This window comes from Limulus polyphemus, unplaced genomic scaffold (assembly GCF_000517525.1).
Source record: "Limulus polyphemus unplaced genomic scaffold, Limulus_polyphemus-2.1.2 Scaffold2313, whole genome shotgun sequence".
NCBI classification, from domain to species: domain Eukaryota; kingdom Metazoa; phylum Arthropoda; class Merostomata; order Xiphosura; family Limulidae; genus Limulus; species Limulus polyphemus.
In genome coordinates, this window is record NW_013667923.1 from 179,006 (window position 1) to 192,002 (window position 12,997).

General features: G+C 32.1%; 1 protein-coding gene across 1 annotated transcript; it reads left to right on the forward strand.

Annotated features, from left to right (window-relative positions):
• The first annotated feature begins 8,456 nt into the window (after positions 1–8,456).
• Positions 8,457–11,554, forward strand: LOC106466590 (orcokinin peptides type B-like). The gene is made up of 2 exons (XM_013926885.1): positions 8,457–8,578; positions 10,897–11,554. Exons 1-2 carry the CDS (start codon positions 8,457–8,459, stop codon positions 11,552–11,554), a joined length of 780 nt encoding a protein of 259 aa, XP_013782339.1.
• Positions 11,555–12,997: the final 1,443 nt, after the last annotated feature.

Here is a 12,997-nt window from a genome sequence, read left to right on the forward strand (position 1 = left end):
TTTTTTTGATGCATAGACGCGTTTACGTAATTATGTATTTAAGACATATGAAGAAATTACTGTATAGAATATTTATGAAATGTACGAAATAAAAAATGGATGCCATTTTTAATGTTTAATGATGTAAAACAAATGTTCCCGTTGGAGTCAGTGTAACACAGGTTTATAATACCCACAGTGTATCTAATAGTTAGATGTTAAAAAAATGGATGTCATTTTTAATGTTTAATAATGTATATGGGTTCGTATAATATTTTATTAAAACTTCTGAGCATCATTTTTATAGCCATTAGTGTGTTCATGCAAATCAACTTTTAACGATACTAGCACAGTGAATAGAAGGTTTTTCTGTTGTTTTTTTATGTTGCAAACTCATGAAGAGTCAACAGGATAGCTTCTTCCGTGCCATGTTCAGAATGTTTACTATGAAAATGAAACAAGCAGGCCTTAGAGCATAAATTATATTTCTAAACAGTTTTCTTGGAAGTTCAGAATCAAAGACATTCTCTTACTGAACGCGTGGGAAACAGGAACTCTTAACTCAGGGACAAGAAGTTTATAACCAGTGTGATAGATGGTGATTTATGGTAATTATACTGCCAATTAAAACTAATCATTCGTGACAAGAAACCAGCATATTCTATGCTTATAGTTCTGAGAACAGTTTAAATGATTGCATCATATTGTGTGTACATCACATATAGTAACATTTAAAGTTAATGAAATACGTTATCAGTTTATGTGAAGGATGAACTTCGTTTACAATATTCTTATTACTATCGCCCAGTTTATTGTTGCTTATAAGAACACAGCATCAATCAAGAAGACATTTAATGCTAGAAATCTGTTTAATTTATATCAATAGGAGTCACAATATTATATGTTTAAAACTATATTTTGCAAGGAAAAGACAGGTATTACAGTAATGTTTATACCTAAGACTTTAAAAGAAAATCTTTCAAACTGTAATAAGTATACACAGAGAGATGTGTATATATATATTTCTACAGGACATGCAAAATCTCTCTCTATATATTGCTATATACGTATATAAGTATATATATATATATATGTATACAATTTTTCAAATACACGTCTTTAAACATTCTCCGTAGGGTGTACGTTACAGAATTAGTTTCCTGTTTGTCAGATGAGTTTCATTTCTAGAGAACTGTCGGTAAGGCAACGGCTAATAGAAAACGAACTCATTTTTGCTGTTTCAGAGTTGTTATAAATATGTTCACAAAGTTTCAGCTACAATTCCTGTAATCGTATTAATGTGCTTCAGATTGAAACAACTGAAGATATCTGATTCTGTATGAAATAAAGAAAAAAGGGAAAATCAACTCGTAGTGAAGTCTTTGTTTTAGATTATGTCCCCCGGTGGCTCAGCATTAAGTCCGAGGGCCTATAGCGCTACAAATTTGGTTTAGATGCCTGCCTGCAATGAGCTTTGTGCATAACAGCAAACAAAGAAACAAAACATCTTTCATGATATACATATATAATTGTGAACCTTTTTACAATACGTTTTCCATATAATATAAACTGTTTTAACTTTCAAGAAACGAAGCGTTTCAGTCTAATCTATTGTTAATGGTTCGTCATCGTTTAAATCTCACAGAGTGTTTTGGAATTTGCTTTGTTTTATGTTACTGGCCTTAAAAGAAACACAATATGATTATTTTTCTTCACAGCGAACCTCAATAATTATAACCAGTGTCTTATTGGCGAGTCTGATTTCAATGAATAATGTTGTTTTTTTTTTATAAATAACCAGCTGGAAAGGAAATTCTGGCGGTTATATATATTTGTATTTGGAGCGTGAGGGACGGTAAGTAACACGCAGTAATGACTTTCCTTTTGAGACTCTTACAATGGTTTAAAGTTTTTAACACATAAAAATAGCAATAAAGCCAGCGTGCAACAAATGATGGTGTTTACTTTATAACTTTACTCTCACCCGACTTTGTTGACCACGTTCCATGTGATAGCGGGGCGAATTCTGGCGGAATAATATATGATGGCTATAACCAGCTCTAGAAACGGATCCTGTTTCCTATGTCCCTGCAACCAGTGTTTCGTTTCGACCTCCTTATCGTAAATTACACACAGTAATGAGCCCAGTCTCAGCTTTCCCACTCGCATGGCATGTTAAGTAACTGTTTTTGCTAGATAATGGCGTTCTTGGTGAATTTGTTCAGTTAGCTGCTGGACTAGACGAGGACGATTTGATGTACATCGACAAATTTCTTGTGATTTATGCAATATTTAAGCATGCTTGACGTTTACGTATTTGAAAATAAACGATCAAAGCAGGTGGAACATATTCAAACAATGAGATGATGTAACTGGCGCCAGCCTACAATGAGATGATGTAACTGGCGCCAGCCTACAATGAGATGATGTAACTGGCGCCAGCCTACTGCATCTTTGTTGTTTTGCCAATACTCGGTGGTGTTGACCAAAGGGGAGTGCTTCAAGGGAAAAGCGTACACCGACCTACTTCGATTGCTTTTAAAGGGGTATCTTTCAGGCACACCTTTCTAGAAGAATGTGTATGTGTTTATTATTTTCTTATTTATTTAAGTGTACTTAAGAGAAACCAGAATTATTTCATAAATGTCAAAATTCTTCCAAAGACGTATATAAAAACATCAAAATTAAATCTTAGTTAATGATTGGGGTGGGGGATAAATTAAATAACCCCCAATAAGCAAACAAAAAAAAACTCCAACATGTACAACTATGATATATTAAATACACCAATCCAACATGCACAATTACGATATATTAAATACATCAATCCAACATGCACAACTATGATATATTAAATACACCAATCCAACATGCACAATTACGATATATTAAATACATCAATCCAACATGCACAACTATGATATATTAAGTGCATCAATCCAACATGCACAACTATGATATATTAAATACATCAATCCAACATGCACAACTATGATATATTAAGTGCATCAATCCATCATGTACAACTGTGATATATTAAACACACCAATCCAACATGCACAACTATGATATATTAAATACACCAATCCAACATGCACAATTATGATATATTAAATACATCAATCCAACATGCACAACTATGATATATTAAGTGCATCAATCCATCATGTACAACTGTGATATATTAAACACACCAATCCAACATGCACAACTATGATATATTAAACATGCACAACTATGATATATTAAACATGCACAACTATGATATATTAAACATGCACAACTGTGATATATTAAACATGCACAACTGTACAACTTTTATTTGTAAATACCAGTAATATTCCAGATATTCTTGGAAACAAACTTTCATGTGTTTAAAAGTTTCAGAAATTGCTAAACAAGTATTTATTATCAATCCCTAATATCTTATGTTTTTGATACTCCGCTCACTCCAAGATAGTTTTGTTTCAAAATGAATAATTAAACTTGGATCATTTTTTTTCTCTCTCTCTATATACTTTAAAAATTATTATTTTATTTTTATAGCTGAATAACAAATTACTTTTAGTCTATATTTCTATATTATTCACTATTCTTATATTTAAAGGTTTTCGGGTATACTACACAAGTCTTGTACTTCTTTCATAAGACCTCTACTTTTTGCCAATTGTTTTACATCGAAAAATACTCACTTCGTGTAAAATTAATATCTATTGGGAAAAATGATGTAAAGAAATGACGAATTTTCCTTAAGATGAGCTTACATTTGAGTGTTACACTATTATTACTGACTGTTTCACTGTGTTACTGTAATTTAGTATTAAGGAGAAGCCCAATATCAAAGTTTCTAGATACCATGTTTCTTGTATTCTGAAAACAAGTTGTGTAGATGAAGTATTAATTAATATTAATGTAATTCATAAAGGTATCCAATTTAACAAATATGTATATCGTTGGCATCGTACTGATGTGCTATAACTTTATTTTATCAGGCGGTTCACTATGCAAGTTCTTTTATAGGATACACCTAGAAGTACCGTCATAATATTAACAGGGATTGTATATATAGTAACCCGATTGTTATATTTCAAAGGTTTTAATTAATGTTAAATTGACATAGTAATAAATATTTTTAGATTGCCCAATAAGATTGACGATGGTTTGTTTGTTAAAGTTTGCCCAAAGCTACATTAGCCGTCCCTAATATTGAAGTGATAAAGTTTGCCCAAAGCTACACTAGCCGTCCCTAATATTGAAGTGATAAGCTAAAAGGAAAGTAGCTAGTCGATAATACCCACCGCCAAATTTTGGCCAACTTATTTTCACACAAAATAGTAAGATTTGCCTCACTCACGGCTTCAATGTGTGGAGCATGATTTTTAGTTTGGTTGGAACTGGATGCGAACTGTTGGATCTCAGATCTACAGTCCGGTACGCTAACCAATGGAAGACACTAGGTTCTTATTACCGTGAAACGGGTTTTCAGTAAAACCGGTATGATATGTATACCTTATCTTTTGTCTTTCCCAAGTCACTCTGCCCGGGAGACTGAGTTAAATATTAGAACTTCTCATCTGGGCCGAACCTAGAGAATATTCAATACATATACATATAAAACTATAGTCAAACGTGATTTTAATTAATTTTTACTATACCTGAAAATCTTCATTAAATCGCCAACATGGGCGTTTAACAACATCTCATTGAATTGATTGTACTTTGTACAAATAGCATTTGAGTTATAACTTTGGTTGCTATAGGTACAGTCTAGCATATTTATCCTAGTATTGAACGAAACATCCCTTGGATAATGACTTGTAGCAGACAAAGGATAAATATGAAATTTATTATTTCATTATTCTGACTCGAAATCAGCACTAAATCTTTAAAAGGGGAAAAACCTCTACTTTAAACGTTATTTTAATCAGCACTAAGTCTTTGAAGGGGGAAACCTCTACTTCAAACGTTATTTTAATCAGCACTAAGTCTTTGAAGGGGGGGAACCTCTACTTCAAACGTTATGTTAATCAGCAGTAAGTCTTTGAAGGGGGAAAACCTCTACTTCAAACGTTATTTTAATCAGCATTAAGTCTTTGAAGGGAGAAAACCTCTACTTCAAACGTTATTTTAATCAGCCCTAAGTCTTTGAAAGGGGAAAACCTCTACTTCAAACGTTATTTTAATCACTTTTGCATGTAATTTGATTTAATCTATAATGTTTCGAAAATATAAAATATAGTTTCTTCAATTAATTTTTATTTATTTTTTATCTTAGAACTTCTACAATAGATTGAATCGTTTGTATCTATAAATAATTTTGGCTGTCATATCAGCTGTTCATTTTTCTTCGTGTTTACATACATCACTTTATATGGATAAAATTATTAACAGCATACGCTTTTGACTACAACATATCTTTCTAAGTTCCTCGATATTCTTAAATTTAACTAATAATAATTATAGATGTTTAATTTGCTTATGTCCATTTGATGAATATTTTACTTATGCCTGCATAGTAGTTTACTAAGATATTTCAAGGAGAAAAATTTGTTAAAAAACTTAACGTGAGCAAATCACGTAAAAAACTGATAATATCATAAATTTATTATTAATTAATGCTCAAAATGAAGCTAAATTATCTTAATGCAATTTCTCAGATGGTAAAGGTTTGATTATTTTAGTGAAATAATTAATGCTATCTATAAGTTACAACTTTCATACCCTGAAAATTACGTTACATTTTCTTGTTATGATGAAGTAATACAATCAATGTTTCAATAATATTTAGCGTAAATGATATTCAGGGTTTTTTTGTGTATACATAATATATGAAGCTATACTATACAAAGTGTAAGGATCTTATTATTAAAGAAATAAGTTATTGTGCTCTTCTTTTGCTCAAACCAAACTACCTCAGTTTCTCAGAGGAAAGTGCCTGGAACCTCATTCTCAGTCCCTCGGCCATTTTTTTTCGCTCGGAAGCATTCTGTTTAGCCAAAGGCTTCCTCACCTTTATTTTATTTTATTCTTTGACGTTTATTTTATTCTACTTTTGTCATTTGTTTGGCAAAGTTTTCAACCTCATAGCTTGGTATTAGCTACGATAGTTTGGTTACAGCATTATTTCCAGGCATTAGTGCAGTATTTCATCAGGTAAATCTTTAATCATGACTATAGCTCAAATTCACAACATTAAATTAAAAGCTATCTTTCCTCTGTTTTCTTCAAGCTAGAACTTTAGTCCTGGGATGGAATGTGTCAAGACTGAGGTCTTATTTAATTATGATTCAAGACCACTGCATCCTTTATTTTGAATTTTAACTTGAATCAGGATCATGTTTGGTTGAATGTTTCTGGCACTTCTATTAATGAACTCAGCCTTAGTTTACAGGTCTACTGCAGCTGTGATGAACTCAGCCTTAGTTTACAGGTCTACTGCAGCTGTGTTTAGACATTTATTTTTCTTTTTTTAGCCTTAATGAGAAATTCTCTTCTAAATGAACCACAAATGATATATTTCACCTTGATTTCGGTCGTTTTTAGTTCTAGAGTAATCTATTGTCTGAAAATTTGCCAAAGAGGACATTTTACTCTATGAGTCGTTGTCTGTTTATTAACAGAATGGTTTGCTTATAAGAACTGCTGTGGAGCGTCTTCTACCCTTTTATTTATCTTTTCTTTCTGTTTTCCAAATTGTCTACTTTTCTTGACTTGGACTTGTTTTCATAAGAATAGTTTCCCTTTTGACAATTTCAGACTATTGGAATGCAAGAGTAGCTAGGTTTAATTTTTCTCAACATGTTTTATTTATACTTTTGGTTAAGAGTCCACAGTTTGTTGCTATTTGAATATCTTGCTTCCCCATCTTTATTTAATTTTCTTCCTGGACATTTATTTTTTCCTAATTTTGTCATTTGTTTGAAAAAGTTTTTGATTTTGGAAACTACATTATTTCCAGGTGCTAGTGCTATTTCCAGGTATTTCATCATGTAACCGAATAAAATTTATATATATGATTGTAGTAGGGTGCTGAGGAGTGTGGAAGGCAAAGGTATCTTCTCTACTCGACTGTAACAATAGTCAAACCTATTTGTTCTTGAACTTGTAATTGTACGCATTCCAAGACTTCATAGTACTTAGCTTTCTTTCACATCTGCTTCTACTTTTCACTGTTTATTTCCTCCTTGATCTTCCTACAGTAACTTGATAACGATTTAAGCTGCTAACAATTTGAAAAGTTGTAGCCAAGTTATTATCTACACTAAAAAAATGTTTTAAACAACTCTTAATTAATAATATTATTTATAGGGTGAATAAAACACTTTAGATATTCCTGTTAGTTTATTGCAAAGTGAGTTTGTAAGAGGGAAGAAATTATATAACTCTGTTTCCAGGTGTCATTGACCTTATTGGGGTGGTACTAGAATCTTGTGAATATCCCAAAGCCACCCACCCACCTTATGCTTTTGTCTCATGCTCTAATTTTGAGCACGTGAAAAGATACCTAAGATAGTTATTGAATACAGGAGTAGTCTTAAAAACACAATAATTCATGTCAACAAGAACATATTGTAGGACGTTTCAAAATGGCGGAGAAAATGGAGGAAAGCTTGTTGTGATATTTAAAAACCAGAGAAGTTAGACGGTGTACAAACTAATGAGATTATCAATCTTACGTTGATTTTAATTTTATCAAAGCAAGATTATAAGAAACCTTTAAAATAATAGGTTTTAGTAAATATTGAACGAAAGAAGCTACACTTACATGATGTAACAGAAGAGTAGCGTAGGAGATGATACTTGTGGTGATGACTGACGAACTGTAGAGAAAGACTCAAAAGTTTGTATACTTGAGAGAATCAGAAACAGTTGATCAGCAATCAACTATACTTTATGGCCAAGAAGTGGTCTACTATCAGTTATACTTTATGGCCAATCTTTTTGTAGTAATACTCTATTTTATTGGTCATTTGAATTCTGGTTTTATTAGTTGGTTACATCGTGATTATGTCAAAACTGAATGCCAGTCGTTCACGATTAAATAATTTTTCTCCCGACGTCATGACGACTCGAAATAGTATGTGTTAAACCTAAATTGATAAGAAGAATCCGTATAGTTAAATAATTGGTACTTAATTCATATCTTATACTTTAAAGTATATGGTTTGCTATATATTGACGATTTTGATAATACAGAATAACAGTTATGAGCAGTTTGAACGAAAAATAGTCCAAGTAGATAAAAGATTTGAGCAATAATACGTTCCCAAAAAATCAATGAAAACATAAAAAAATATATAAATTATATTTATTCCTAAGTATTTAATATAGTAATATGTTTCTACATTTTATCTGTTTCTATATGGATAACTCCAGATAATTTCACATTAAATTATCGAAACTTATTGAAGATTTATAATAGGTTCACTATATTCTTTTTTCAGTCTTTGAATGAGCCGTGTGGGGTCTAATAGATAATGTACCAGGCTGCGTATCGAAAAGTCCAAGATTTGATCCGTGATATGTCACTGAAGGTACTCTGTACTTTCACCTGTGACAACGATGTAACTCTGCTAATGACTCTCGCTATTCGGCTAAGGTTAGGTAGAGGAACAGCTGACTAGTTGTCCTTCTCTTCAGCAGTTCTAAATTAAGGTTAGCTATGTCTGAACCTTAGGAGTCCTTTGGTAGATTTTGAAATATATTTATATTAAATCTCTTCAGCTAAGAAAAACGAAACTTCCTTTGGTAAGAAAGAATTTATACTCAGCTTAATTCTCTTTTTGTTTTTCTTTAACTTAGAGATTTTATAAACTCCCTTCTCCCCAGTGGCTCAGCAGTAAGTCTTAATAATTATATCGCTAAATACCGGTTATACCCGTTGTGGGTATAGCACAACTAGCCCATTGAGTAGCTTTGTGCTTAACAACAAACAAGACATTGTAATATATTTAAATCACATTAAACTCAGTACAATTTGTAGGCATTTTATAAAATATCATTCGTGCAAAATTATGACATTCTACATAAACAGAAATGCTTTATATATCCGAAAAGTTAAATTTATATAGTTATTAAATTCAGTTTTTATATTCTTACATAAGATATTCCTACATTTACAGTCAGTTGTCATACTACAGAATAAGAAGTTGTGACTATTTCTGAAAGAAAGCGCAAGTTATGGCTCATTGAAAATGTTTGTTACTCGCAGATGAGCAAACACGCTCGTTACACGAATTAAATAAAGCTCGTAATGTATCTAATTATATAATGAATTTTCTTACTTACCAAACAGTATTGAGCGTTTACACCAGGTGCACAATGAATGATTTCTGTAATTCGTTGCAGATGTAAATATACATTAACCAATTCAAGTAAAATGAAAAATGTCAGAATACCCAAATAAAGTGTTTTAATAATGATTGAGGTTACGAAAAACGTTTACATATATAAGAAAATATAGAAAGTCAGTCAGTTTATGTTGTAAACGCCCTTGTTAATGAAATAATAAAAAAATGTAGAGTTTTCAGCTGAATATGAATATTATGTGGCTAAAAAAAGTATCGTTTTAATCCTATATAGCATTGTCGATGAGGCTTAAGTTCCTTGTAGGTCCATTACTTTGTTGATTATACGGTCTCTAATAACATATCAGTCATAACCAAAATGTAAACAGAACTTTATCAAGCTTGCAATTAATTCCACGAATCACCGATGAAGTCCAAAGACTTTTTTTATGTTACATAGAATATTAGTAATTTCACCAATTTTCTTTGGTTAGTTCTTTAAGGTGATTGTTATAACAGGCAAAAACATGAAATTTCTATGTACGATGCAATGTGCAAAAACCTGTTGCAACATTCTGTTTCAGTTTTCCTTATTGTATAATACTAATCCACCGTTCACAGGTAAGGATGGTTATTACTTCCAGTTTAAAACTTATTCCAGTTCCGGCTTTCTTCTGAGTCTTTTCTCTAATAAATTTGCAGAGAATGAAACGTATTTCATTGTGAAATCCTCAAGAAGTGAAAGTAAATAATATCATTTATGTGTTGATGAAAATGAAACTAATTTTCTAAACTATGACGATAATAATGGAAAAAGTATTTACGAAGAAGTAAAGAACTGGAGTAATTTACGACACCAACTGGGCGAATATAATTTACAAATGTTAACAAATACACCCCAGTTTCATCTAAATGTGTTTGTTGGAGTTTAAGGTTAAAGCTACACAGTGAGCTATTTGTGCCTTCCTCATCAAAGTTTTAAATCCAGTTTTTGTAGAGTATAAGCCTGCCAGCTTACAACTGACCCAAAGATGGGGGGGGGGGGGTACCGAATATATACATACAATTATTTGCACCCAATTTATTCATTGAGTAGACTATTACGGAGGAAATGCTGAAGTGAACAATATTCACAGAGTAGACTATTACGAAAGAAATACCGAAGTGGACAATTTTCATAGAGTAGACTATTACGGAAGAAATACTTAAGTGGACAATATTTATAGAGTAGACTATTACGAAATAAATACTGAAGTGGACAATTTTCATAGAGTAGATTATTACGGAGGAAATACTGAAATGGACAATTTTCATCGAGTAGATTATTACGGAGGAAATGCTGTTTTCATCCGTAATAGTCTACTACATGAATATTGTTTTCTTCCACTTCAGCATTTCCTCCGTAATAGTCTACTCTATGAAAATTGTCCACTTCAGCATTTCCTCCGTAATAGTCTACTCTATGAATATTGTTTACTTCAGCATTTCCTCCGTAACAGTCTACTCTATGAAAATTGTCCACTTCAGCATTTCCTCCGTAATAGTCTACTCTATGAAAATTGTCCACTTCAGTATTTCCTCCGTAATAGTCTACTTCATGAAAATTGTCCATTTTAGACAATTTTCATAGAGTAGACTATTACGGAGGAAATGCTGAAATAAACAATATTGATAGAGTAGACTATTACGGAGGAAATACTGAGGTGGACAATTTTCATAGAGTAGACTATTATGGAGGAAATGCTGAAGTGGACAATTTTCATAGAGTAGACTATTACGGAGGAAATGCTGAAATAAACAATATTCACAGAGTAGACTATTACGGAGGAAATACTGAGGTGGACAATTTTCATAGAGTAGACTATTACGGAGGAAATACTAAAGTAAACGCTATTCATAGAGTAGACTATTACGGAAGAAATGCTGAAGTGGACAATTTTCATAGAGTAGACTATTACGGAGGAAATGCTGAAATAAACAATATTGATAGAGTAGACTATTACGGAGGAAATACTGAGGTGGACAATTTTCATAGAGTAGACTATTACGGAGGAAATACTAAAGTAAACAATATTCATGTAGTAGATTATTACGGAAGAAATGCTGAAGTGGACAATTTTCATAGAGTAGATTATTACGGAAGAAATACTGAGGTGGACAATTTTCATAGAGTAGACTATTGCGCAGTAAATGCTGAAATAAACAATATTCATGGAGTAGACTATTACGGAGGAAATACTAAAGTAAACAATATTCATGTAGTAGACTATTACGGAATAAATGCTTAAGTGGACAATTTTCATAGAGTAGACTATTACGGAGGAAATGCTGAAGTAAACAATATTCATGTAGTAGACTATTACGGATGAAATACTGAAGTAAACAATTTTCATGTAGTAGACTATTACGGAAGAAATGCTGAAGTGGACAATATTCATAGAGTAGACTATTACGGAAGAAATACTGAGGTGGACAATTTTCATAGAGTAGACTATTACGGAGGAAATACTGAGGTGGACAATTTTCATAGAGTAGACTATTACGGAGGAAATACTGAGGTGGATAATTTTCATAGAGTAAACTATTACGGAGGAAATGCTGAAATAAACAATATTCATAGAGTAGACTACCACGGAGGAAATACTGAGGTGGACAATTTTCATAGAGTAGACTATTACGGAGGAAATGTTGAAGTAAGCAATTTTCATAGAGTAGACTATTACTGAAGTGGAGAAACAAGAAAAGAGGAGTTGTTTTTTTATGTAAAATGGAAACATCTGGGTTCTAATGCACTAAAATGTTCCTTTCATGTGATGGTGCTTATAAAAACACAGCAGTCGATCAGACATATTCTGCTTAATACTTCTGTTTCCTAAATTCATCTTAAAATAATATATAACATAATATAATGTTTAGGGATAACATGGGACCTATTAGTCTATCTAGACTGTCCCATCCTCTAAACTAAACTAAAACTATTAAATAAAAAAATCACTAAAAGCTAGCCCTTATCATTCATTTAGTTATCAAGCTTTCTCTTAAACGCACTTAAATTTTTATGCCTCCACAACATTTGAAGGCAACCCGTTCCAAAGGCCAACCACCCTGTTAGAACAAAAAACTGTCTTAGCTGAAGATGACTCCTACCCTGTCAAAATTTATATTTGTTTCCCCTAGTCCTACCATTCTTACCACTAGTTATAAAACAAAATGAAGCATCAACACTATCATTTCCCTTTAAAATCTTAAACATCTCAATCAGATCCCCCCTAACTCTTCAATTTTTAAGTGAAAACAATTTGAGAGCTTTCAACCTCTCCTTATATAACAATCTCTCCATCCCAGGCACCATTCTAGTTACCCTTCTCTGCACTCTTTCCAACAATATAATGTCTTTTCTAAGGAGCCCAAGTCTGAAAAGTTCCTACCCCATCCTAATATATTATGTGCCCTTAATGTATCTAGAGAAATCATTGTTGTTATTTTTACATTTTCAGCCATACATTTTTCATACCCTCTTTTTGATGTTCTAATTTCCTGTTTGACCAACTTTCTTGATCCTCTATGATCTTCTAAGTCTCTTGTCATACCAGTCAATTTCAATTTCTTAAAATTGTGATACTTTCTTTAATTTTATTCCGTATACCCTTTGTGAGCCTACCTGGTCTTTTACTTGCAGCCACCCTTTTTTTTTCTATGAGGAAGATGTTTATCTTGAATATCTAAAAATT

Bases quoted from the DNA above. Each gene is read 5' to 3' on its own strand.
- LOC106466590 (XM_013926885.1), top strand. From the start codon at position 8,457: ATGTACCAGGCTGCGTATCGAAAAGTCCAAGATTTGATCCGTGATATG. The intron at 8,579-10,896 runs GTTAGGTAGAGG...CAATTTTCATAG, and splicing joins ACTCTCGCTATTCGGCTAAG to AGTAGACTATTACGGAGGAA.